This window comes from Python bivittatus, unplaced genomic scaffold, assembly GCF_059951505.1.
Source record: "Python bivittatus isolate LINGU-HERP-01145 unplaced genomic scaffold, Pbiv_v1 ctg000340_np1212, whole genome shotgun sequence".
NCBI lineage: Eukaryota > Metazoa > Chordata > Lepidosauria > Squamata > Pythonidae > Python > Python bivittatus.
The window spans coordinates 712,204-738,719 of record NW_028277056.1 but is presented as its reverse complement, the minus strand read 5'-3'; the positions used below and the strand labels follow the sequence as shown (position 1 = coordinate 738,719).

Below are 26,516 nucleotides of genomic sequence, written 5' to 3'. Positions count from 1 at the left end.
GCCTGCCAGGATTGACTGTGTGGACGGTAGTCTAAGGGCACGCTTATGCTCTCTTGCGTTCTCGCTCTCTCTTGTACCCCGTGCCCCCCACCACACCCCACTACAATAAATGCCAGGAAAAGAAAAATGGGCATAGGACATCCCTGGTTGATCAGGCCATGGCAAGAGATGATGACGACGATGGTGGTGGCAATGATGATGATGATGATGATGATGATGATGATGATGCTGTTGTTTACTGCATGCCATTCAGCAAGGTGCGTAACAACAACTAAAAAACATCAGAATGATTAAAAACAACCATTAATTACTAATCTTTACCCAATAAAATTACTAAAGCATAACGAACTAATAAAGATCAGCTAACTTACAATCCCCCAAGCGGTAAAAGCGGCAGAACACGCAATCCCATTCTCTGCTGCAATTCCCAGGAAAAGAATTCAGGGGATAAAGGAGACAGTGGGATGGATAGAAAAGGAAGCGCGTTCCTTGCCCGGCTGAGATTCTGCAGTGTTGCCCAGACAGCACTCAGCTTCTTCCATGAACTCCAGGATGAAATCAATGAATTTTTAACGGTTCTTAAATATGTTGTGATTGTTGTATGAAGAATATGAGGGAGCTGGTTTTCTACGCAGGGGCCTAAGCCCTAAAATTGCCAAAGAGACTGCATGAGGAGCAATATTCCAAGAGAAGTATTTACATTCATAAAATTGAAAAAGTGCGGGTCAGGGGACGCCACTGCTGGATGGATTCACAACTGGTGAACGGCGCGCCCAAGGCGGCCCGCGATGGCTCCGCTCGGGCTCGGAGGGGAGCGCCGAACGGACTCCCCGCGGCTCCGTCCCGGGCCCTGGTTGCTCAGCCGGGGACTAGGACGACTCCGGCCGGGAGAGGGGAGAGGGGAGATCCGCGAGACCCAGGCGGGCTCAAGCAGCGGCTGAAAGCAACGGGACGGGGCCGAGCGGGGCCGAAGGCCGGCGCCGCCTTGGGGCGCGCTCACGGAGCGCACGGCACAGTCCAGACCGCGGAAGGCCTCGTTTGGCGTCCCGCTGCCGGCTCTGGGCACCGCCGGCCAGAAAGAGCAGCGACGGATCGGAGGGGTCCGGAGGAGCGCTGCCCGGAGGGAAAGGCGGCCGAAGAGCCCCGGAGGCCCCGGGGACGCCTGGTCCGCCGGGCCGGCCGAGGGGAGGTAGAGAGCGGCCTTCGGACGTCACGCAGGGGAGGGGAAGCGGACGGCTTACTCGCTGCTGCCCCAAGGGCAGGACCCGAACGAAGGGGTGAGAAGGGCACGCGTGGAAGGAGGCTCACGCTGGACGTCAGGAGGAGCGTCCTGACTGCGTGCCACTGGCCAGCGGAACAGGTGGGCCCTCCTCCGCCAGCGGCTTCCAAACAGAAACTGGATGGTCCTCTGTCAGAGACACGCTGCAGGGGGTTGACTATGTAATCTCTAAGGTCTTTTTCAGCTGTAGGATTCTATACGTGCGGGTGCCGAGGGAACAGAGACGCACGAGGGAAATACCTGAGTTGTGGAGGTTTCCTGTCAGAAGAGATTTCCACCTGAGTTTCCAAATGAAACCCAGGGGAGCTCAGAACGTGCTGAAGCAGCTGCCCAGGGATGAAGAGGTATAACTTCAGTTAAGCATCCCCCCTCCTTCCTTCCTTCCCTCCACTCAGGAGGAGGAAGAAAGCACCAGGGTCTCCTTCCTTCTCCTCTCTATGGCCCCTCGAGGGACACCTGTCTCTCAGATGCGATGGAGCATCCCGAGAGAGGAGGCAGAGAAGCAGCATCGCACGGCTCAGATACTGGGCCTTTCCACCTTACTTTCCTGAGCAGCCATCCTCCCTGCTGCACTCCTGGTGCATCTTCCTTTTCCCCCAAATTCCTCTCTATTTCACCACAATCCCACACCTGCAGAAACTCTTCTTGGTGGCTTAGTTCGTGTCACCCCACTTTCCCACCACTCAGCCTCTTAGCCAAGACTTGCTCTCTGTGTCTCCAGTTGTATTCTTCAGGAACCTCTTGCTTGTGTCTCCCATCTTTTTTCCCAGACCAACCTTCCCGTACAGTTGTACTGCCCCTCCTTTTCCCCCAGTCAACCCGCCCAGGCATCTCGCTGCAGCAGAAGTGGTACCATTTTTCTAGTTCCACTTCCAGGCAGGGTATTTCAAGGCCTGCATTAATGGTGAATTTCACTGAAATTCCAGGTGTTTTGCTACGGTAAATTCAGTCTCCTTTTCAATTTGTTTTAATAATGAAAAAACAAATAGAAAATGTATCATCAATAAAATAAATATGTCATTTTCTCTTTGCTACTCTACCTTCCACTCTCTCTCTCTCTGGTTCCATACCACGTTTTTGAAAAGTTTAGCATCTTTTTATGAATATGTGTTAGAAGGATAATTCTGTTTTTTCCGGAGATATGATGAAAATATACTTTCACTCTAAGAAACAAGCTTTGCTTTGAAGGTAAGGGTTGTCTAGTCCCTCCTCCATCCTCTGCTTTTGGCCTGTGAATTTCCTCCACCCAAGAATTCAGTATACGGCCCATACATGTGGTGTACATATGTGGAACTGAAGGGGAAGCCCGACCAAGTCTAGTTTCTTCGTCTGTCTTGCATTTCTCAGAGAAGGTGCCTGCTCTGGAACCAAAGGACCGTGTGTAGTTGGAAAGAGGCCTCGGCAAAAAGAACCAAGAAGCTCCAGCCTGCCCTTAGTTATTTTCTGGCCCATCTATTTGGATTTTCAAGACCAGCAAAAATTTCCTCAACGAGATTCTTATGACATTCCCAGAATTATAATTGAATAGCAGGACGGGTGACATCCTTTCCATAAGCCACCCATGAATCTGAGATATAAGGGGTCTGGGTAGTACAAGATCAGACGAGCAAAGTGCTCAGGAAGCAGAGGCTGGGTGGACCTGAATGGGTGGAGGGTGATGGCCAAACTTCATCAGGAGAAAATCCATGGAGGTGTAGCCCACCAACTGTGTCACAGTCCTCTGTGACGTCAGCAGTGACATCATAGTCCAGCCAGGTTCAGGGAGAGGAAATGCTCAAGGGCAGCAGCAGAGGGGAGAAGAGGAAAATGAAGGAACCTGCCAGGTTGTGAGCAAGTGGAATAGAAGGGCAACATCTCGCTGGTATGTGTGCTCTGGCCTTGGCTGGTGCTGAGACGCAAGGGGGCAGGAGACCACTGGCCCCTTCCCACCTCCTCACAAGCACCACCACCACACTGGAAAGAGACTTCCTGCTTTCCTCCTCTTTCTCCCTGAACCTCTGCTCTTTTCACAAGGTCCTTCATCACCATCCAGATCATAACAGCCGCCTTTGAGCAACCATGTCTGAAAGCAAAAAAACCCCTGGGGCTGCTAACCACAGAACCCGGATCATCAAAGTGACTGTCAAGACCCTCAAACGCAAGGAGCAGTTTGAGGTGGCCGACAGCACCCTCATTCAGGAATTCAAGAAGCTGATTGCTGACCGTTTCAAGACACCCCCTGAGCAGTTGTCCCTGATCTTTGCTGGTGAGATTCTCAATGACCAGGATACACTAGTGCAGCACAAGATTGATGATGGGTCCAAAGTCCATCTCTTCATCAAGTCTCAGAGGAAGCCCTTAGGGAATCCAGGGCCCCCCACGGGCAATCCAGCCACACCCATCACCTTCCTGCAAATGCCAGCAACTCGAGAAATCTCCTCGGAACACAGTCTAGACCTTTCGGATTGGAGCAGCCAACCCGAAGACCTGATGGCCTCCTGCCACGAAGTTGTTGCCCAGACCATGGAAAACCTTTTGCTCCAGATGGTCACTCTGAACCTGGATGCCTCTGCATTGAACAACAATCCCCTTCTCTTGGGCTTCCTCCTTGGTGTCACTGGCATGAATGTTCTGGGTTTGAATGCCCCAGATATTTCTGACTTTGTTGGCGAAGCCCAGGAGCAGGATGTGACCCGGCAGGAGCTTATCAGTGAAGTGATGCAGCACCCCTTTGTGCAGAACCTTTTCGGGGATACTGAACAGGTCAGGCAGATGATTATGTCAGTGCCTCAGATGCAGCAGCTGGCTGAACAGAATCCAGAGATCAACCACATTCTCAACAACTCTGAATTCCTGCGAGAAATGATCGATGTGGCCACTAGCCCAGCCGTGATGGATGAGATCATCAGGAACCATGACCGAGCCCTGAGCAACCTGGAGAGTACTCCAGGGGGGTACAATGCTTTGCAACAGCTGTACCATGACATTGAGGCTCCAATGCTGAACGCGGTGCAGGCGCAGTTCCAGGGCAATTCGTTTGCTCTCTCAGACACCAAACCTTCCACGGGGGGGATCAAACCCCTGTCCCAGACAGAAAACAGGGAACCTCTGCCAAACCCTTGGGCACCCCAGTTGAACAGCAGCGGTGGTGACAATGTATGTAATGGTGACATCAGCAGTGCCAGTAATGGTGCTGAGCAAGGTTACATCCTGCTTGCATTAGGTCCTGGAATCCGGCCAGGACTTAGCAAGTCTGAAAGCATTCAGAACATGGTTCATCAGCTCACAGACAACCTGGAATTCATGCAGAACATCTCCAATGCACTTGCTAAACCTGAGGGCCCCACTCAGATGTTCCTCAGCCATTGCAACTCCCCCATGAGAAATGAAGCTCCTCCACCTCAAGGGTGGGCCCAGCAGCTCCCTTCCAAACTAGCCAGGTCAGAGTCTGCCGTGCTGCTGACCAACCCCCGAGCAGTCCAGGCTCTTCTGCAGATGCAGATGAGCCTGCTGACGCTCACCAGAGAAGCCCCAGATTTCCTGCAAGCCTTGACAGACCCAGATGTTGAACTAGAAAGCATGGAAGACTCCGATGAGGGAGAAAGCCCATCTTCTGAAGCAGAAAGCCTCATCTCAGTTGAAGAAAGCCTGGAGCTGGAGAACAGTGCATCCAAAGCAGACGATGAAGAAAAGGAGGAGGAGGAGGAGGAGGAAGAGGAAGAAGAAGAGGAAGACATGGAACAGCAAGCTCCAGAGGCCCTTTACCAGATCCAGTTGGAGCAGCTCAGAGCAATGGGCTTCCCCAACCAGGAACTGAACTTGCAGGCTCTAATGGACACAGAAGGAGATATCAGTTTGGCAATTGAAAAGCTAACAAACTCTCGCGCATCCTAACAACAGATTTACCTTTGCCTCTTGTAGGGTCACCTGACACACTAAAGTCAGCATGGTGGATATAAACTGTGCCGTCCCTTAGTGCTCCTTTCCTCCGGCTGAAACCCTGCGCAGGGAGCAGGGCTCTCCTGGCATGGCCGGGAAAGGCACAGCTGCCCTGCTCCATTCAGCCTCCCAAAGTGGAGCCCGGGGCCACCAGTGTACCAAGAGGCAACTGCCATCTCCTTGCCCCTCCGGGGTCTTAATTTTTGGAAAGCAGCCTTTTAAGGTGGAAACTTGCTTGCTGCAAAGCCAAGGGGCCACCTCCAGCTGCCATGTTTCACTCCCAAGAGCACCTCTGGACCGGCAGGTAGCTGCAGCCCCTGGCTTTGTCCGGAAGCATCTCCAGCCACTGAGACAATGCAGCAGAAAAGCAATAAGGGTGCGGTAGCAAGTGTGGGCCTCTCTCCCTTGGCATCCTGATTAATCCATTGATTTGGTGTGATTTATATTTCGTTTGAGGTTTTACCAGAATGTTGTAGGTGCGGCACGTGTAGGTGTGTTACTTGCGTGAATGTGTGGGGATGTGTTTCTGAGAGCATGGCCTTCTTTGTGATTAATTATTTTTTGTATTTCACGAGGGCAAATGCACGTTTTGACGTGTGGGGCTCAGCTCCAACCTCATCCTTTTATCAGTTTCTTGCCCGAGACATTGTCTCTGAGCATCATCAGTTCCCCTTCAGGGGGAGCAGGAAACTGGTGGTTCCAAAGAATGGCTTTGGGTTTTGGAGCCTAGATCCCCCTCTTAAGGGCCCAGGCAAGCTACCTTTCCTTTGGCCTTACCAGCTGGCCTGCAAGGGAATGGATATTTTGTGCCTGGTTGACTTCCACAACAGCTGTTTTGTGAAATGCAGCCCTACTGTACTCCCCAAATTCCAGACGGGCCCACCAACTCCAAAGTTTGGTGTTTCCTGCTGAATAGCTGTCTGGAGGAAGGAAGCGGCTTTCCCTGCCTGATCCTTCTTCCGTTGTGTCCCCTTTGGGAAGAGTCCACGTCCATGAGCCTTCCCGCTGCCAGCCTTGGCCCTGAACAGTGGCCTGAACGTCATGGCTGCCCTCCGCCCCCAATCTTCTGGCCCTTAGTCGTGCCTTGCCTGCTTCTCCAGGCGGAAAGCAGAGCAACTGCAGGAACAGAGTCCTGCACGCAGAAGTGACAGATTAATTTCCAGAGGGAATGAATTGAAAGTGGATGAAAGGAAAAAGGATGTGGAAGCTGCTTCGAATGTGTGAAAAGAATCAAGCTTCACAGTGCCACAGAAGTGTGCAGAGTTACACTCTAGCAGGATGCATTAGTGATACATCGTGTGTCATAGCGATGAAGTGAAAGAAGCTGTGGATGAGAAAAAAAATGTGCCCAGGGGAATGATTGCTCCAGAAATGAGGATGGAATTGTTGTAGAGTGTTACAGAGAGAAAAAGCTATAGAGAAGAAAAGAGTCAAAGAGCAAGGAGCAGATAAAGATTAAAATAGGCAAGAAAATGCAGAGTGAATTTGATGAAAATAAAAAGTTCTTTTGGAAGGGAGCAAAGAGAGTTAAAAATAAAAGTGATGAAATGAATTGGGAAGAAGCTGAAGTGAGGGAAGGAGGATTTATATGGGAATGATAGTGACACGTCAGATAGCGGAATTGAAGCAAACGCTGCACGTGTAGATAAAAAGGAGGTTATATGTGCCATGAGAAGATTGGAAAATAGTATGCCCACAGGTGTGGACAGCACGCCTGGGGAGATCTTTGAAAATGGATGTGCCTTGCTCATGGATTGTCTCTGTGACTTACTTAACACGTGTGACTAAGTATTCACTTGTTTTATTAGACTCTGGGCAGCTCACACAATAAAATTGTCGAGATAATAACCGATAATACAATATAATAAAAAGGCCACAAAGAAAATCCAAAAGATGGCTGCTGCCGATGGCTGGAAGAATGCCACAACGGCTTCCTTCCACAAAGGGCACGGTGGCAGGCGCCAGGGCAAGGACTGCCAGAGGCTCGTCGGCTTGGCGTGTCAGGGAGGGCGTCTGGCAGGCAAAACCCTCATCCCACGTACAACAGGCAACAGTAGAAGTTGGGAGGCGCAGGGCAGCTGCAAGCCGAGCAGGAGGGTGCAGACCAGGCTCTTCCTCTTCAGCAGGTCACTGACAAGCATGTGCCTGTCAGAAAGTTCGTTATGTCTGTTGATTTAGCGAAGGTGTACAGGTCTGAACTGTGGAATGTTTGTATGACGTTGGAGCTGTAGGTTAGTTGCATAAGAATAATTGAGGGCTTAGCAAATGGTTCAACTCTGAGCAGAGGATAAAGCAAGGCATCCTCTCGGTTGTTCAGTGTATTTGTAAATAAGGAAGACTTCTAGTGCCTGCCTGCCTGCCTGCCTGCCTTCCCACTACTTATTGCAGTGTTGTCCAAACTTGGCCACTTTAAGATGAGTGGACTTCAACTCCCAGAATTCCCCAGCCAGCATGGTCCACTCATCTTAAAGTGGCCAAGTTTGCACAACACTGACTTATAGGCTGCTCCAATTTGCCAGCTCTCACTGGTGTACAACTCCCCAGTATGTGACTGGGGTTAGAATCTTACAATCGTGGAAAAACAGCAGCTAGAAATATTCCCATGGAATTGGGAGTCACAAATAAAACATGAACAATAATAAAGATACCCAATCTCGCAAAAGAGGCAATTACAACAATCCAGTCTTCCCAGCTTGGTGGAACAACCAAGTTTTTACCAGTCTCCTAAAAGCTAGGAGAGAAGGGCCTGACTGCACACTGGGGGCACACACATTAGAAGTGTGCTTGGTGTGGGCTTGAATACATATATATATAAAAAAATCCCCTCTCATCTCTATGGGTGGTCTGTGTCTTCCTCAATCTCGGGTCCTGGAGTCTGAGGGTCCTGTGCAGGATCTGAGCTCTTCCTGGCACTGCACTCTTCTGGACGGAGAGCTCTGAGGTTGTTCCTGGGGTCTGTTGGAGCCCCTCTCCAACATAACCATCTAGCTTAGGAGTCACAGCCCCGAGTGCTCCTACCACCACTAGGACCACTTTGGCCTTTGCTTTCCGCACCCTCTCGAGTTCCTCCTTCAGGCCCTGGTCCTTCTGCAGCTTCTCACCCTCCTTCTTCCTGATGTTGCTGTCAGTTGGCACCGCTACATCTATCACCACCGCTGTCTCCTGGTCCTTGTCTCCTACCACGATGTCTGGTTGATTGGCCAGTACCTGCCTGTCTGTCTGGATCTTCAAGTCCCACAGGATCCTCATTAGCCCTGTTGTTCTCCACAACCTTCTGTGGAATCTCCCATCTGGACTTGGGAGGGTCTAGCCTATACACTGTGCAGATGTTCCTGTACACAATGCCAGCTACTTGGTTGTGCCGTTCAGTGTATGCTGTTCCTGCCTGCATTTCACCCTGCCACTATGTGTTGGGCTGTCTCTGAGGCCTCTCTGCACAGTCTGCACCTTGGCTCCTGTCTAGTGTGGTAGACCCCTGCTTCTATGGATCTGGTGCTTGGTGCCTGTTCTTGTGCTGCTATGATCAGTGCCTCAGGGCTGTCTTTTAATCCAGCCCTTTCCAGCCACTGGTAGGATTTCCCAATGTCAGCCACTCAACTATCTGTTGATGGTCCAGCCCACGTAGGGGCTTGTCTTGCCATGGCACTTCCTCTGCTTGAACTTCCTCCCATGTCTGCTGCTGCCTCAGGCATTCTCTCAGCAGCTCATCTTTAGGTGCCATCTTACTGATGTACTCCTGGATACTCCGGGTTTCGTCCAGGACAGTGGCTTTGACACTCATCAGACCCCGCCTGCCCTCTTTGCGGCTGGTGTACAGTCTCTGGTGTTGGACTTGCGGTGGAAGCCTCCATACATTGTGAGGCGCTTCCGGGTCTTCACATCGGCAGCTTCCATGTCCTCCTTTGGTCAGCTCACTATACCAGCAGGGTATCTGATGACTGACAGGGCATACGTGTTGATGACGTGGATCTTGTTCTTCCCATTGAGCTGGCTCTTCAGGACCTGTCTTATCCTTTGGTGGTACTTGGATTTGCTGTCTTCCTTGCCTCCCCATCATGGTTCCCATGTGACTGTGGGATACCAAGGTATTTGATAATCCCAGGTATTTGGCCAGACTTTACAATTTTGTGTCATCCACAAATCTGACAAGAAGCCCCACAAACCCATTATCTAGGTCATTAAAAAAGTTAAATAATATGGGCCCCAAACGGCATCCCTGTGGTTCCTGCCATTCTTCCACTCAGTGTAGGGTCATGAGTGCCAACTCTCTGAGGGTGGCTTGGCAGCCATTTGTGGACCCCGTACTCTAGGGCCATGCAAACCATGGGAACATCGTGCTGGAATTTTGTTAAAAGCTTTGGTGAAATTGCAGTAGGTTATATCTACAGCATTTCCCTTATCCATCTAGCTAAAGAAGGAGAGGAGTTTTGTCTCACAGGCCCTATTTTTGACAAAGCCGTGCTGTCTCAGCAATATTGACAGTCTTCAAAGGGCTTAGAAATAGTCAACTTTAATTTTTATTTATTTATTTATTATTAAATTTGTATGCCGCCCATCTCCCCCCAACGGGTGACTCTGGGTGGCTCACAGTTAAAATCAGAAACCCCATCAACAATTAAAAATACCCCATAAATAATTGACTAATTAACCCATTAAAAATCAAATCTAAAAACAAACCCTGTACATAAATACTAAAAACATTCAAGATGACGGGGGGGCAAGGTCAATCACCCCACAAGCCACCTCCACTGGTGCGAGCCCCCATCTGGCCCCCAGGCCTTCTGGCACAGCCAGGATTTCCCCCCTTTCCTGAAGGCCATGAGAGTGGGGGCACACCACCCCTCGGGAGGCAGATCGTTCCACAGGGTGGGGGCCACAGCAGAAAAGGCCCTCTGCCCAGACCCCACCAGTCGGAATTCCTTGACCGGTGGGGTCTGCAACGTGCCCCTTCTGCCGGACCGAGTGGGGCGGGCTGACGTCACCGGGGCGAGACGGCTCCTCAGACAACCTGGTCCTGAGCCATGAAGGGCTTTAAAGGTGATGAGCAACACCTTGAACTGGACCCGGCAGCAGACTGGCAACCAACGCAGCTCGCGTAACGGCGGTGTTATATGTGCCCCCCAGGGGCGTTCAGGACTGTCCGCGCCGCCGCATTCTGCACCAGCTGTAGCTTCCGGATACTCTTCAAGGGTAGCCCCATGTACAGCGCATTGCAGTAATCCAGCCGGGAGGGGCCCAGGGCATGAGTGACCGTGCGGAGGGCCTCCCGGTCGAGGAAGGGGTGTAAGTGCCGCACAACCCGAAGTCGCGCAAAGGCCCTCCTAGCCACGACTGCCGCCTGCTCTTCGAACAGGAGTCGTGAGTCCAGGAGGACCCCCGGATTGCGCACCGGGTCTGTCTGGGGCAGTGCGGCCCCGTCAAGAACCAAAGACGATAAACTCCTAGGTCTTGAGGCTCCCCGCACCCACAGCCACTCCGTCTTACCAGGTTCAGCTGAAGCCTGTTGTCCCCACAGCCTCCAGGCACCGCAAGAGGGCAGCCACGGCATCACTCAGGTCACCCGGGATGGAGCTGTATAATTGGGTATCCTCAGCGTACTGATGATACCGCATCCCCTGGTGCCGGATGACCTACATGACCCAGCGGTTTCATGTAGATCTTAAATGGGAGCAGCGAGAGCACCGAACCCTGGGGCACCCCACAGAGTAGGGGCCGCGGGTTGGACCTCTCGCTCCCTGTCAACACCGACTGGGTCCAGCCTTGGAGAAAGGAGCTGAACCAGCACAGCTCTGTGCCACCCAGCCCCAACTCCTGCAGCCGACCCAAAAGGATACCACGGCCAATGGTATCGAAAGCCACCGAGAGGTCCAGAAGAGCAAGGATGGATGCGCTACCTCCATCCCGCTCTCGCCAGAGGTCATCCACAAGCGCGACCAATGCTGTTTCTGTCCCATAACCAGGCCTGAACCCTGACTGATAGGGGTCCAGATAATCCGTTTCCTCCAGGATCCTCTGAAGCTGCTGCGCGACCACCTTTTCCACCACCTTTCCTGAAAAGGGAAGGTGAGAAACTGGACGAAAATTGTGCAGAAGGGTGGGATCTAGTGATGGTTTTTGAGGAAGAGGCGGACCAAAGCTTCCTTGAAAGGCTTCGGGAACATCCCCTCCTGCAACGATGAATTGACCACCACCAGAGCCCACTCTAAGGTCACCTCCAGGAGGGACAAGGATCTAGAATACAGGTAGCCGCACCAACAGCCCCGAGGACCCCGTCCACTTCCTCAGAGCCAACTGGATCAAACCGTTCCCAGATAACTGGGTAAGAACATTCCCTGGGCAACCCCACTGGGCCCGCCACACGCTTGGCCTCCAACTGAGAATGGATCTGAGCGATTTTATCCATCAAGTGTTCAGCAAATTCCTCTGCACAGCCCTGTAAATAGTCCTCCGAGCCCTCCCTACCCCGGAGGGACTGAGCGACCCTAAACAGGGCTGCTGGGTGACACTCTGAGGACGCAATAAGAGCGGAGAAATACTGATGTTTCGCCGCCCTTACCGCCACTAGGCAGGCCTTAATAGTGGCTCTAACCCATGTTCAGTTGGACTCGTCTTTAGTTTTCTGCCAGCGGTGCTCTAGATGTCTCATAGCCCTTTCCAGCTCCCTCAACTCCTCTGTAAACCATGGGGAGTGCCGGGGGCGATGGGCTGAGAGAGGCCGCACAGGCACGATCCTGTCCAAGGGCCCGGCCGCCTCCTTATTCCAGGCCACAGCTGGACCGTGCAGCGAGGCCTCAGGAACAACCCCCAGCTCCCTTTGGAACCCGTGCAGGTCCATCAGTCACTGGGGGCAGACCATTTGAATAGGCCCCACCTCCCCGCAGAGCGGGGCAGCGTAGGAGAATCTCACGGCCACCATGACAGAGGGGATAATATCAGATCCCCCACTGGATCACACTGTCACTGCTCCAACAAGAAAACCATGTCTGGAGTGTGACCACTGTCCCCAGTCAGGCCATGGATGACCTGGGATAGGCCCATGGCCACCATGGTAGCCATGAACTCCCGAGCCACCTCCGAGGCCAGACCCAGGGACGGCAGATTAAAGTCCCCCAAGACCATAGGTCTGGGGAACTCCACTGCCAACCCCAAGATGGCCTCCAGCAGCTCAGGCAGGGAGGTTGCCACGCAGCAGGGAGGCTGGTACAGAAGCAACACCCCCAACTGATCCCGTGTATCCAACCTCAGGAACAGGGTCTTACATCCAGCCACTTGTGGAGCAGAGCCCCTGAAGGCCCGCAGAGATTCACGGATGACCACTGCTACGCCCCCTCCCCTGCCCTGGGGTCTTGGCTGGTACCAAACCCTAAACCTGGCTGGACACAATTCCGAAACAGCTACCCCCCCTTCTGGTGTCAGCCAGGTCTCGGTAATGCATGCCAGGTCAGCCTGCTCCTCCCCAATAAGGTTGTGAATAAGGGGGGCCTGATTATTGACCAACCTGGCATTCATCAGCAGCAGCTGAAAGCCCGGGCCTCTGTAGGCCTGCTGATGTGATGGAATGGAATTATGAAGGCCAGACTCAAGGAGAAAAACATTTTCTTAGCTCGCCGGAGGAGCGTGGGAGATACAAGAGGATGAGACTGGCACCTCCCTGAGGAATTCACAATGTTGTGGCTGGCTGACTTGGGACCTGGGTTTCAGTCTGGGAAGATTCTTGCTAGAGGTTGTAGCTAATAAACATAGCTGAACTGAATTGGCATTGTCTCTTGGAGTTCCTTGGGCTAGGCCTGACAGCTGACCAGGGTCAGAACACACCACCGGTATAATGCATCGGGGGCGTCTTCCCCCAAAACGGCCTGCCTCTGGCTCCCGTCATATCGCCCCATGCCCATCACCACCTGAATACCCACCCTGAGCCACCCAAGGTGCTCCTCCCCCCGCCCTCCTGGCCTCTGACCTAAGGGACCCGTCATACCACAACCATACAGAGAGGGAAGAGGGGAAAAAGGGGGTGGGGAAACAAGCCCCTGTGGCACTTCAGCTAACTGCTCTCAGCGCCAACAGGGGCCCAATCACCCCAGTTCCCCTTTCTCAAACACTCACCCTCTCTCCCTCGACTTCTCTCACCGGCTGGACAGAGGAGGGCCACATTCACTCCTACCCACTCCCCGTCTCCCACCTGGGCAGAGAGTAGCACGTTCAACTCACAAGCACACACCATCCACCCACACACCCCACAACCGCTCGAGTCCCCCCAGCCTCTTCTCTAGGGGTAGGGAAGCCCCTTGCCACATAGCGGCTAGAACCCGCAACCCCCAAGGTCCCAACGTCTCTGTGGGCTTCAGGCACTGTGGGCCCTCGGGCTCTGGCCTCCGCTCCCCCGTCAAGTCTGCCTCAGCCCCGCCCTCACCGCCGCCATCCCGCTGCCGTTGCTGGTGCTCCCACCGCTGGCGCTACTACCCCTGAAAACAGCAGCGTTGGGCTTGGGCCCCAGCTCCGCTGACACTCCCGGCCCAGCTGGGCCAACTCTCGGCTCCGGCGTCACTCCCCTCGAGCCGGGGCGTCGTTCTCAGCCCGAACGGCACAGCCACAGCAGCCGCCACTAGCACTCTCCCGCCAGCCCCGCCACCACAGCCGTCGCAGCCCCAGCGACCCCCTGGGTCCAAGCGTCGCCCGCTGCCACACTCACCCCCATTGCCCATGTCCTCTCCTCTCTGTTCTCGGAGTCCTCGTCCCAGCCACCGCCACCACAACTCTCCTCCCCCTCGCAACGGCCCGCCTTGGACAGAGGTAATGCTGGGGGTACTCTTCATTCACCCCACATTCACACGTGGGTCCCACACCTCTAACTCTCCTCAGCCCCATACCGGCTATGGTTAAAAGCTGGTTTATGGTGGTTATGGCTGGGAGCTACGCACTAGGCATCCGCTCCCTGCCGCCATCTTGAAATATGGATCTGCCCTAACATCTTTCGTGGGATTGATGTAGGCTTACTAGCTGGCAATTATTGGGGTCCTCCTCTTTTCTTTCGTGAGGAGGGCAACCACACTGGCTCTTCTCCAGTCCTCTGGCATCTCCTCAGTTCTTCAAGACTCTTCAGAGGTGATTGACAGAGGACTTGACAGCTCTCCTACTAGTACTTTCAGTATTCTAGGATGTATTTCATCAGGAGACTTGGGGACCTGAAGGCATTCAAAGTAGCTAGGAGATCTTTGGCCACATTCTTATGGACCTGCACCCTCCCCTGCCCTCTTTGTTTCAATCTGTGTGACTGAAATTGCTGTTTCCTTTGGGCACGTAAAGGCAGGGGCTAAAGAGGAGTCGAGTTCCTCTTCCTTCTTCATTTTTTGGGAGGTTGTGGGGGTTGGGTTGTCATCTGTCAAGATTTCTCCACCTGAAGTAAGAGTGAGCCCACTGCCTCCATTGTCATCTTCTCGTTATGTTTGAAGAAACCCTTCTTGCTGGATTTTGCCTCTCTTGCTAGCCTTAGCTCGTTTGCCACCTTGCCTCCCTGACCTTAATCCCATATTCCTGGATTTCTGTGGTCACAAACCTTTCTTTCCATTTCCAGAAAGTCTCCTTCTTTGGTCTGCTGGTTTGAACCAACAAGGTGCTGAACTAGGAGTGGGGAGACCCAGTTCTAGTCGTCCCCTAGGTCCAGAAGCCAGCTTGGTGATCAGTCACTCTGCAATCAGCTGGTTGGAAGAAACCCTCATCACATCATGCATCAACAGCCCTGCTATGAGAACTGGGCAAGTGCATTATGGAAGCAAGCAGATCCTGCACCCAAGCGGGGCACACTGAGAACCACAGCAACAGCCTTTGTGAGCCCGCAGCTAACTACAGGAGGGACTCCAAAGTACCCAAACTGGGGCTGCTTTATCTGTTACCCTCCAGGGTTCCTTCTCTCTGTCGCTTCCCAAAATTAATAACAGTAGCTGCCCTTAAATGCCGTGGGGACAGAGAGTGCTTTAAAAGGCCCTGTGGGGTGAGGAAATGCCATAAGGGACACTCACAAGCACCACTGTCACTTCTGGACTGTGATGTCACGGCCATGATGCCATAGTGGATTTGGGGGGCCAGGGTAAACATTCCTGCAGAAAAAAAGAGTAGGCATCTGGGTGGGGAACCTGGGCAGTGCAAGACATGCCTGTTGAGAGTGCTCGGGGCTCTCGCAAGGCAAAGCAAACTGAATCCAGGAGCCTCCCAAGGACCATCCATGACTCCCTTGCCTTTCCAACCCTTTTGCTAGGAATGGACTGGTGGTGGTACCCCAGCCATGAGCAAAAGTACTGATGACCCCAGAGCCAGCCCTGTGGAGAGCACCCATGAACCCAAACTCATACAGGTTATTTTGAAGAGCTCGGTGAAAACACAGGACTGTCAAGTAGCTGAGAACAGCACCATTGCAGAGCTCAAGCAGGAGGCCTCCCTCCACTTCTTGGTCAACAAGGAGCAAATGCTTTTGGTATTTGCGGGGAAAATACTGCAAGATCAGGATACCCTTCTTCAGCATGACATCCAAGATGGAGTCACAGTGCACCTAGTGGTGAAAAGGGCAGAGTTGAGACACAGTCCTGCCCTGCAAGCACACTCAGTAGTGCCAGGCTGTAGCACACCTGATCCAGCTGCTAGTGTTTCAAACCCTTCCAGAGTGACTAACCTGCAAACATTACTGGGAAACATAAGGAAAGACCTGGTGACCCTGCTAGAGATTCTTAGTGAGTTGCCTCAGGACTTCCAGCATTATCCAGAGCTCATGTTCCAGGTCGTACAGAGCCCCACTGTTCAGAGTTTGATCTCCAGCGATTGTAGTCCTCTAACTGTTGCCTTCATCTTGGGGGTCTCCACTCTGATCAGTTTGAGAAGTATGAAGTCAAGAGCTGAGAAAGAGAAGGTGGTTAGCAATGAGGAGGTTGCCCAGATTCTGGAGAAAGCTGTTGTTCAGAACATCCTTGCCAACACAAAGGAGATGGCCCAGTTCTTGTCAGAAAGCCCAGAGCTGAAAAAATTTGCTCAAGAGACTCCACAGTTTGGCAGACTGTTGAGCCTCAGTGGATTAACCAAGATGATGGTCATCTATAAGAAGCTTCCACAACTGACAGGCACCCTTACGCCAGACTCAGACATGAGCCTTGAAGGGGACATGCTGGATGAGGTACAGTCCTTCCGCCAGTTGTTTGTTGACATCTGCAAGGTCCTCTCCAGTTCAGAGGCTCAGGATGAACTTGAGGAAAGGATGCTGAGGCACACCCTTGAAACCAGCCCTTCCTTACTCCAACTTGCTAAAGAAAATGTGAGCATTAGCCACATGCTGAACAATCCAAAGATTGTGGGAGAAATAATCAGGTACATCCGGAGCCCAGAAGTCAGGCAGGAAATGGACAGACATTGTGATCGGATCCTGAGTAACACTGAAAGTTTCCCAGGAGGCTATTACATCTTGCAAAGCATGTATAAGGACATTGAGGAGCCCTTCTGGAATGCAGTGCAACAACAGCATGAAAGTCCTTTTGCCCCACAGGTTATGAGCCCATCTTCAAATCACACCATTCCACCCCACTGCACCGAGAACAGAAAGCCTCTGCCAGACCCCTGGGTTCCTCGGCACCTGGATACCAGGCTTCAGGTGACAGACAAGATCAGCAACCAGAGAAGCACTGCAGAAGAGAGAAACCTCTGTCCAGACAAGGCATCAGAGGGGGCTCTCCTGGCTTTCAGTTTGGAAAGCAGCAAAACTGAGACCTTTCTCCTACCTGAAATGTCAAATGCCAGCCCTGAGATTCAGACTTCCATTTCTTTCTTGCAGGATGGAGAACCACCAGTACCAGAGTCTCCCGCCTCACAGACTCCAGAAGTGGAATCTCAGGCCCTACAGGAGCCACCTGGCCAGCCTAAAACAAGCCAGAGAGAAGGAATGGGTTCTCAAGAGCTGATGGAGATGGAAGCCAAACATGAAACATACATGGAGACTCCCCTTGGCTCCGATCCCCAGTAGTCCCACTATCTTTCACCTTGGCTAGGAGCCTCTTTCTGAGATTCCTACTCAGCTCAGGGCTCTTTGGGTCAGTCTGGTAATCATGAAAGGCTACCAGCCAACCAGGGTCATTGGCTGCCTCTTTTTCAAGTCTGGGGACAATAAACAACGTTCTTTGTTGCTGGGATTGTTCATCACAAACAGTGTCTCTTCCTAACATGAGGACATTACCATCCCCCATTGCCATCTCAGTTTCAGCGGCCTTCCTGGGGCGCAGATGAGTGTCCAGTCCTCCTGGCTCCACTCAGCTGAGACAATCTGCCCATACCATGGGCTCAGTCAGAGGGGAGGGGTGGTCAGCAGATGGCCCTTCCATGGTTGGATGTTGACTCACAAAGATAAGCTGAGCAAGCAGCCAGGAGCTGCGAAGAAAAGATGCGGGTCAGGCAGGCAATGTTGTGGGCCATTCTTCCCACTGCCACAGCAAGGGCTGGATGAACCACGAGTGTTGAAAAGTGGTTGTTGTCTCTACTTAGCTCTGCCTTTCCCAACCACTTCTGTTGCGGTCTGTTCCTGGCTGCCCGTTCTCTGTTATATCTTTCTGGTGGATGGTGACTTGTGACCGAATCTAATTAGGAATCCAACTTCTAGAAAGGAACCTTTCCTGATGAGGAATGCCTGAAGTACGTCTGGGTTTTATAAAATTCCAAAATAGGCTGGACTGAGTACACAGACTGGCACCAGAGAGCCCGGGAACATTCATGCTTCCTGAAAGTTGTTGCGCAGTTCTCATCCCAAACAATGCCATCAAAATGCATTTGATAAAATGTGTCCTTGAAAGGGAAGCATAGACGTGTGTTCTGGGGGAAAATGTTTTTTAAATGCATATTTTAAGATAGAATATTTAAAACAGCAAAATTCAGTCTTCTTTGGAAGTGATACGAGCAAGCAGATAGAATTACCCATCATTCCTAAAATAACACACAATGTTGTGTTCTGTAACTCCTAGAGCAGTGTTTCTCAACCTTAGCAACTTTAAGATGTGTGGACCTCAACTCCCAGAATTCCCCAGCCAGCACAGGAATTCTGGGAATTGCAGTCCTGTATCTGTATATTTTGATCAGCCTCATGCTGATGCCCACCTTCTGAAAAACTATCCACCTTTTCAACATTGTGGGGGCCATGCCTACTAACCTGCAAGGCTGTCACTGTTACCTTTAAGGCCCTCTCCTTCCACAGCGGGTTTCATTCCACATTGCCATCTCTAGCAAGCAGGGCTTTTGCTAACCCATCTTTCTGCTCTTCCAACCACTGACTGCCCAGAGAGAAGATGTGGCAATAAGTGGCAAAGATGGGAACCCAGAGTGGGAAATCTCAAGAAAACTTCTCGTCTGTGGCCCACTGAATTTGGGATCTTCCTTGTGCCAAATCCATCATGCGGGTGACTGAGGACAGCTGGGTGCACACCTTTCTGCCTGAGCTTGCAGTAATCTCTGGGGAGTCCTCCATACTGGTGCTGGCCCAGTTTCTGGGTTGAGAAATACAGGTAGTCCTCGACTTACGACCATTTAGCAACCATTCAAAGTTACGATGCTGCTGACTTATGACTGGTCCTTGCACTTACAACTGTTGCAGCGTCTCTCTGGTCACATGATCAAACTTTGGGTGCTTGGCAACCAGCATGTATTTACATCAGTTGCAGCATCCTGGGGTCATGTGATCATCATTTGTGAACTTCCCAGGGGGCTTTCATCAAGCAAAGTCAATGGAGGAAGCTGGATTTGCTTAATGACCCAATGATTTGCTTAACGACCATGGTGATTCACTTAACGACCATGGCAAAACAGTTTGTAAAATTGGGCATGGCTCACTTAATGACCGCATCACTTAGCGACAGAAGTTCCAGTCCCAGTTGTGGTCATAAGTCGAGGACTACCTGTACCTCCCTTTTGCATGAAACATCTCAGATCCTTTTTGTTTTCATTCAACAGGTGACTGAGCTTAGCCTCTGCTCAGATCAAGTATGAAAGAGGTGGGAAGGTGTGAAGCTACATTGCACAACAGGCTCCACTAGCAAGTGATGGGCCAGATGTTCTAGAAGAGGGGTGGCTAAGGGGAAAAAATCCAAAAAGACTTAGGCTAGAACAATGGCCAAAAACAAATAGAATGAAGTTTTACAGGGAGAAATGGAAAGTCAAGCATCTAGGTAAAAAACGACACAAAAGCAACCTGCACAGGATGGGGAAAATCTGGCTCAAGAGCAGCACGCGGGAGAAGGACTTGGGTGTCCCAGCGGATCACAAGCCCAGCATGTCCCAACGGGGTAAGGCAGCCACAAAGACCAACAACAACATCTTACGGGGCGTCGAGAGGAGCAGAGAGACCAGGCTGTGGGAAGGAATTGCCCCACTCGGCTCTGCCCTGGTCAGGCCTCGCCTGGAGGATTGTGCTCAGCTCCACACACCCCGCACAGGTTGAAAAGGACATTGTGTCCCGGCATGGATATTTGTGGTATGATAAAGTTAGAGTGAATGTGGACTTTAAAAACCACTATATCAGAAGATCTCCATTAAACGTTTGGACTAAATGCAGACCACTTTTATGCCCTGAGATGCCGATGTGGACCTCTGTACAAGAAGCCTTCTATAGAACTGAAACGAGAGATAAAAATAAATGGATGAGATACCAAGACTTATTAGAAAAAGAACAAGGAGAATATAAAATCAAATCAAAAGAGCAATTGGTTTTAGAAGGATATACTTTTCAATGGTTTTCTTATATGCAATATAAAGAAAAATTTAAAATTGATAAAAAAGAATTTGAACAGAATAAACCGGAATTTGAAATTCAATTATGTGAAACAGATGAACACTTAATAGCAAAAATGTACAAATTATTGTTGAGAGAAGAAATGGTTGAAGAACAAGTTAAAGAATGCATGATTAAATGGGCAAAAAATATTGGACATAATATACATATGCAGCAATGGGAAAATATGTGGTCTAAAGGATTAAAATTTACTTTATGTTATAATTGGAAAGAAAATTTTTATAAAATGTTGTATTGATGGTATATGACACCCCAAAGACTATTAAAGATGTATGGGACAATTTCCAACGTTTGTTGGAAATGTAACCAACAAGAAGGGTCGTTTTACCATATGTGGTGGACATGTAAAATTGCAAAGAAATTCTGGATTCAAATACAAACCTTGATGCAGAGCATACTACAAATACAGATTCCATTTAAACCAGAACTATTCTTGTTGGGGTTAATGGATTTTCAAATAGGAAAACATCTTATTAGAATTGTTCAATACATGATTACCGCAGCAAGACCTCTTTATGCACAATTTTGGAAAACCCAGACACTACCAACAATACAAGAATGGTTGTTAAAACTGATGGAAATGGCAGAAAATGATAAACTGACTTGCTTATTAAAAGAAAACTCAAATAACTATTACCTTAAAGAATGGAAACCATTGATGGACTATTTGCAAAATGCAGGTGGGGTGAAGCTTACATGGGGATTTGAAGATTAGATTATAAATGTAATGGGATATGTTTTGACAAAGAATTATTCCTACTTAATGTATAAAAAACTAGCACCTATGATAGTCTTATTATTCCTAAGACCAGAGATAGATTGGAAGTTATCTATTTTTCATATCTTTTTTCTTTTTCTTTTACTTTATCTCACTTTTTCATTTCCTTTTCTTTATTATTTGTATTTCCAATTTTCTTTTTCATTTCTAACTTTTAACTTTGTAACTTTAAAATTTCAATAAAATATTATTTAAAAAAGAAAAAAGAAAAGGACATTGTGTCCCGTCTTGAAGTTATTTTCCTGGTGAGAGAAGAGATTGTTTATTCTTTACTCATACAATCAGTTGATTATGAACTTTTAAGACGTCATTAACAATAGCTTTGTACAAACAGATAATATAGGATCACAACTATTTCTTTTTCAAAAGGTACATCAACCAATTCAGGATGATTGTCACACGGGCTCTTTTATGTCCTGCTTGTCTCTTTCTCTCCCCCCCCCTCCCCCCCATCCTTCTCTCTCCCTTGTCCAACTCTTTGCTGCCTTCCTACTTCTAATTCTCTCCTTCTCCCCCCACCCCAACGGCCCAGCCCCCAGCTGTTTAGCTCACGGCCTCATTGCCTAACCTTGACCCTCCTGCCCTGTAAGGAAGTGTCCGCGTAATCTACATTCTGCAGAACTGATCCCTTTTGTCTCTCGGTTCCAGAGTTCAGGAGGCCAACAGCAAAAGAGCAATTGCAGTCGGCTGTCCCTTCTGGACTTCTGGAGGCATCTGTTCAAGCTCTGTGGGGAACAAGATGGTGGACCATATAGGGCTTTCCATCAAGCTTAGCTTCTGTTCCTGCATTCAGGGAGAGAGTGGCTACAACAGAACAGCCATACAATGCTGGATGTCCTCATTGCTCTTTCCTCTTAGACGTTCTTTGGAGAGAAAAGTTTGCCCAAAGCCTTGAGTATTTCTTTCGTTTTGATGCTATAGATGATGGGGTTCAGCAGTGGAGGAACCAGGAGATAGATGTGGGCCAGGAGAGAGTGCACCAGTGGGGAAGCATACCTGCCAAATCTATACACCATGGAGAGCCCGATCATTGGGGTGTAATAAACTACCACAGCACAGATGTGGGAGACACAGGTGTTGAGGGCCTTCAGGCGTCCTTCTCTTGAGGTGATGCTCAGGACAGTCTTAAGAATCATGGTATAGGACAAGATGATAAAGAGAGAATCCAGTCCAAAAGTGCAGAGCAAGACAAACAGACCGTAAAGGCTGTTGACGGTGGTGTCTGAACACGGCAGCTGGATTAAGTTGGGGTGCAGGCAGTAGGGGTGAGCCAGCACATTGGACCTGCAAAATGGCAGCTTCCTCATGAGAAGGGGCAGTGGGGCAAGTAAAATAATGCTTTTCACAGCAATGCCTGAGCCTATCAGGGCAATCCTGCTGTTTGTCAGGATGGTGGCATACTGCAGAGGGTTGTAGATGGCAATGAAGCGGTCAAGGGCCATGGCCCAGAGAACCCCAGAGTCCATGAGGGAGAAGCAATGGATGAAGAACATCTGGCTGAGGCAAGCGTCAAGCCCAATCTCCTGGGCATCAAAGAGGAAGACACCCAGCACCGTGGGCAGGGTGGAGAGGGACACCCCCAGCTCACTCACAGCCAGCATGGAGAGGAAGAGGTACATGGGCTTGTGTAAGCTGTGGTCCTTCACAATCGCAAGGAGAACAACACTGTTTCCCAAGATGGCAATAGCATAGAGGAAGCAGAAAGGGATGGAGATCCAGATGTTTCTTGCCTCCAGTCCTCGGATGCCGGTCAGGAAGAATGTGGGAGAGGTGGCGCTCTGGTTACTGAGTGGGACCATGAGCGTCTTTTTCCCCCTCCAGCACCTGCAAGTACATGAAAACATCCATGAACATGGCGTCTGTGTTCTCTGATTGTTTGGTCCTGCCTAGGAGCCAATGCAAGGGAAGATAGCCTGCTGCGATTATCTGTGGCTACCGGTGTTTCTTCAGTGTGACTTTGGAATACGAATCTTTACTTGCAGATCAGAAGTCTGGTGAAACAAGAAAAGCAAAGGAAAACGGTGCTGTTTCCCAAGACAGAGATGGCATAGATGGCACAGGAGATGGACAGATGGCACAGGAGCAGAAAGAGGTGGCAATCCAGTGGTTTCTTGCCTGCGGTCCCCGGATGCCAGCAAGGAGGAACCGGGGAGAGGTAGCACTTTGGCTATTGCCTGGGACCACGAATCTAGTTTTCCTCATCCAGCATCTCCATGCCCTAACATGGAATTGAAGAAAACGATTATAGACTAGTAGTTCTCCTCTGGTGCCCTCATGCCATGTTCTCCTATAGAGCACCATTTCTTCCAAATGGTGTCTTTGAGGAAGCAGCTCTCAGAATTCAAGCCGTTATTCTGATAAGCTCAACCCATCTGGAGGACAGGAGGCGCCCTTAGGCTGACAGATGCTCTTCTGTTTATGGAACATTTCGGCCCCACGAAATGTTGCTCATGATGCAGCCCGGAAAACCAGTCCTTCCCAAAGCAGCAGCCCTTCCCTCCAGATGTGCTGGACTTCACCTCTCAGAATCCATAGCCGACCGTCTTGAGATTCTGGGCTCTGAAGTCTAACACATCCAGAGGGCCCCTGATTTGGAAAGGCTGCCCTAAGAAATCCCCAGCAATCCTTTCTCAAAACCCCGAGCCCTTTCGATGCATCGGGCTGTAGAGAGAAGGTGGACAGAGGAGGAGGAGGAGGAGGCCGGCTCCCTCAGATCGTCACGTCTGTCGGAGGCTCCCTGTGGCTCTACAGGCGTTTCTCCCAAGGGGAGACCCTCTCCTTAGCTCAAAGGCAGGGAGAGGGTTTGCTGGCAGGGAATCGGGGCTAAGTTGCTTCCCCTCCCCGGGGATGTTTTTGTCACAGAGCCGTTCAATACGGACTAACCCCACTGTCCTCCCCCTTCATTTTAACCTGTGTCCCTTGCACTGTTAGGCAGGAACTGTGTGCCATGACAGAGTCTTTTTTAATCTGGGGATGAGGGGAAATGAGAGGATGGACCGGTGGGTGCCAAGGGAGGGTGAGTGCCCTCGCACAGCCTGGCACTCCGCCATGCTCCAAAGGTAGCCACAAGGATCTCAGTGCAGGAGGAAGCTACTTCTGTCGGTTAGAGGTTTTAAAAATTACCTGATGCCCGCTTCCTTTGTGCTTCTGGGTGGCTTGGACAATGCAAATAAAAATCATAGAAACACATACTTCAGAACATGAAGTATTAACACTAAAGTATTGAAAGATATGGGTGAATGTACATTTTGAGGTAAAATAAGTTTCTGAGTCAAGCAAACTCCTGGTAATTCCATGGAGGTCTCTGTGCAGTTTCTTGGCTGTGTTGGGAAAGTGGTGGAAGAACAAAGGGAGTGTGTACTAAACGTATAAGTGAAACATGCATGTGCTACAGCATTCAAATCCTACCTGTTTGTTTTATCATGGTCTAAATCACGGTTGGAAGACCTGAGGGGCCAGGTCAGGACAGACCGTCCTGGAGAAGGTCTGCCTAGGTGGCCCCTGAGCACTGACTGGACGGCACAAACAGTCAGTCAAGCAGTCTAAACACTGAACATCCATCAGCTTTTGCCCACCAAACTGCAACTGTGTTTGGAAAACCTGGCACAGCTACGGCTCAGAAACCAAAAGGACCCCAGGTAGAAGCTGCCCAGAAGTGTGTCAGACAGACCTTTATGGTGGGCCCCGGAGCCTTAGTCCTGGCCTGGAAGGAGAAATAGGTCTCCAGCTTCCTCTTGCAACCCTCTTTTACAAGCACAATTCTGGTAGGTTGTATGAAGAATCAAGGGCTCTCTTCCGGCTTGAAATCACCCCGGCAAGAGAAAGGTCAGGCAAAGGTATGAAAAGACTCACCTGGATGGAAAGCCTTGGTTGGCAGGGAGAGATCCAGCATAGGTGGATGGCATCCAGGATAGTTATGAAGCTTTCTTGGGAATCCCAGGAGGAGGAGGAGGAGGAGGAGGAGGAGGAGGAGGAGGAGGAGGAGGAGGGAGGACTCTTGTCCTGCAGCCACATGGCCTTTGAGACAAGGCTGGGCTCAATTCAGCCTTTTCCGCAGGAACTGGCTACCCTCCCCTGCCCCACTTCCTGATTTCTTAACAGCACAAGTCAGTTGGGATCCCATTCTGGATCCATCTGATTGCGCAGCAGGACTCTGGCTTGTTTGGAGAGCTGGACCTGCTTGACTTCCAGCTCTGCACCGGGAGCCAGGCTGGATAATTTTGTTCTGCAGAGCTGAACCCCAACGGAGGGCGGTCTCCTTGGGGAGAGCTCCCACAGGCAGTTTCTGGGCTCAGGTTAGCCTTAACTCTTCCCTCCCATCGAAGCACAACTCCCATTCCCTGAACTCTGTTTCTTGCCCTCTCCCCCCCCCCCCCAGCTGCCTGAAGGCACCGTTGGCGTTCCAGTGCTGGAGGGAGGTGTCCAGCCCTGACTCCTGGGCTGTCATTGAAAGAGAAGGGGGGAATGGGGTCAAGAGGGACTGGGTGCTGCTGGCCCTGGGACAGGGGGCTGGCTGAATGGCCAGGATCTTCACCCTCTCTAGTGGGTGGCGGGGGAAAAACTGGATGAGCTGTCTTGGTCAGTGGCAGGGAAGACCCCTCGGAGGGCTGGGAAGTGGGAGGGTGGAGTGCGGGAGTGCCCCGGACTGGCCCTGATGCCGCTGTGAGAGAGTCAGCTGGGCAGGCCCGAGGCCCTGGGTGAGAAAGGCAGCAGCCGCTGCTTCTCATTCAGTGGCGGGTGGATTTCGGCGTGGGGAGGCAGATTCCAGATGGATGTTTAGGGGGAAGCCCTAGTAATAAGAGCGCTCTGGCCGTGGGCTGGGGCCCACAGAGAGGCGCGTGGTCCCTTTCAGGGATGTGTTCAGGCAGAGGCTGGACAGCCCCCTGCCAGGGAGACTTTAGTTTGGATTCCTGCGCAGGGAGGGGTCTCCATGGCCACAGGGACCCTTCCAACGGGAGCATTCCCTGGATTTGTGGGTGTAGCTGCAGCTAAAGACACTTTTTAAAAAGTGTCCATAGCAAACCGACAGGGGCATTAATTACGAGCAGGCATGACAGCAGCAAGTCCAGAGATTGTGCCATCTGCTCCTTGTCTGAGATGTTTGAGGATTCCTGTCTTGGGCAGGGGGTTAGACTAGAGGACCCCCAAGGCCCCTTCCCACCCTGGGATTCTGGGCTCTGCCTGTTCGTCTCCACACTCTGCCCGGTGCTGATGGTTTTCTTACACGTCCAGGGATGAGTCCTGGCGTCTGAACAAAAGCTGCTCTGTGCGTGTCTAAAGATGTGCTTTTCCTCAACAACCCCTTCTCTGAGCCTGCAGTCCCAGGTGTCGGCAGGCAGTTTCCTGTAAGGTTTCAGCCTCCCTGCTTTCTCATTCACAAAAGACCTCCTGTGCCAGCAGCCAAGATGCTCCTTCCTCCTCCTTCTCTTGCCCACTTTAACAAAGACGTTACACCTTTGTGTCCTGACTGCAGGAAGAGTGGCCCCCATGGTGGCTCTGGGGTGGTGAAGGTGCTGGCACAGGACTGGGGAGGCCCTGGCTCAGGTCTGCGCTCTCGTAAGGCACAGTAGGGAAGGACACCCAGAGCTTGACCAAGCACGGGACAGTGTCCCTCTTGGAGCAGGAAGCAGCCTTTGGAGACGGACTCAGTGGATGGTTACTCCGTAGCTCATGATCAGCTGAACGGAAGAAGGTATGCTAGACCCACCTCTTATTTGAAAGCACATTGAACCCAC

At 51.0% G+C, this 26,516-nt stretch overlaps 2 protein-coding genes across 2 annotated transcripts; one reads left to right on the top strand and one right to left on the bottom strand.

Moving 5' to 3' along the window:
• Positions 1 to 3,337: 3,337 nt before the first annotated feature.
• LOC103059788 (ubiquilin-1-like) lies at positions 3,338 to 5,152 on the top strand. Its single transcript, XM_025176705.1, has one exon. The coding sequence runs from the start codon at positions 3,338 to 3,340 to the stop codon at positions 5,150 to 5,152; it is 1,815 nt and encodes a 604-aa protein (XP_025032473.1).
• Positions 5,153 to 21,635: 16,483 nt separating this feature from the next.
• LOC103051487 (olfactory receptor 51I2-like) lies at positions 21,636 to 24,876 on the bottom strand. The gene is made up of 2 exons (XM_088140834.1): positions 24,865 to 24,876; positions 21,636 to 22,586 (listed from the first exon to the last, which is right to left on the bottom strand). The coding sequence occupies exon 2, from the start codon at positions 22,578 to 22,580 to the stop codon at positions 21,636 to 21,638; it is 945 nt and encodes a 314-aa protein (XP_087996960.1). The 5' UTR covers positions 22,581 to 22,586; positions 24,865 to 24,876.
• Between the last annotated feature and the right edge of the window lie 1,640 nt (positions 24,877 to 26,516).

What these genes read in the sequence shown, in the direction of transcription:
- LOC103059788 (XM_025176705.1), top strand. Translation starts at nt 3,338, where the DNA reads ATGTCTGAAAGCAAAAAAACCCCTGGGGCTGCTAACCACAGAACCCGG.
- LOC103051487 (XM_088140834.1), bottom strand. Translation starts at nt 22,580, where the DNA reads ATGGTCCCACTCAGTAACCAGAGCGCCACCTCTCCCACATTCTTCCTG.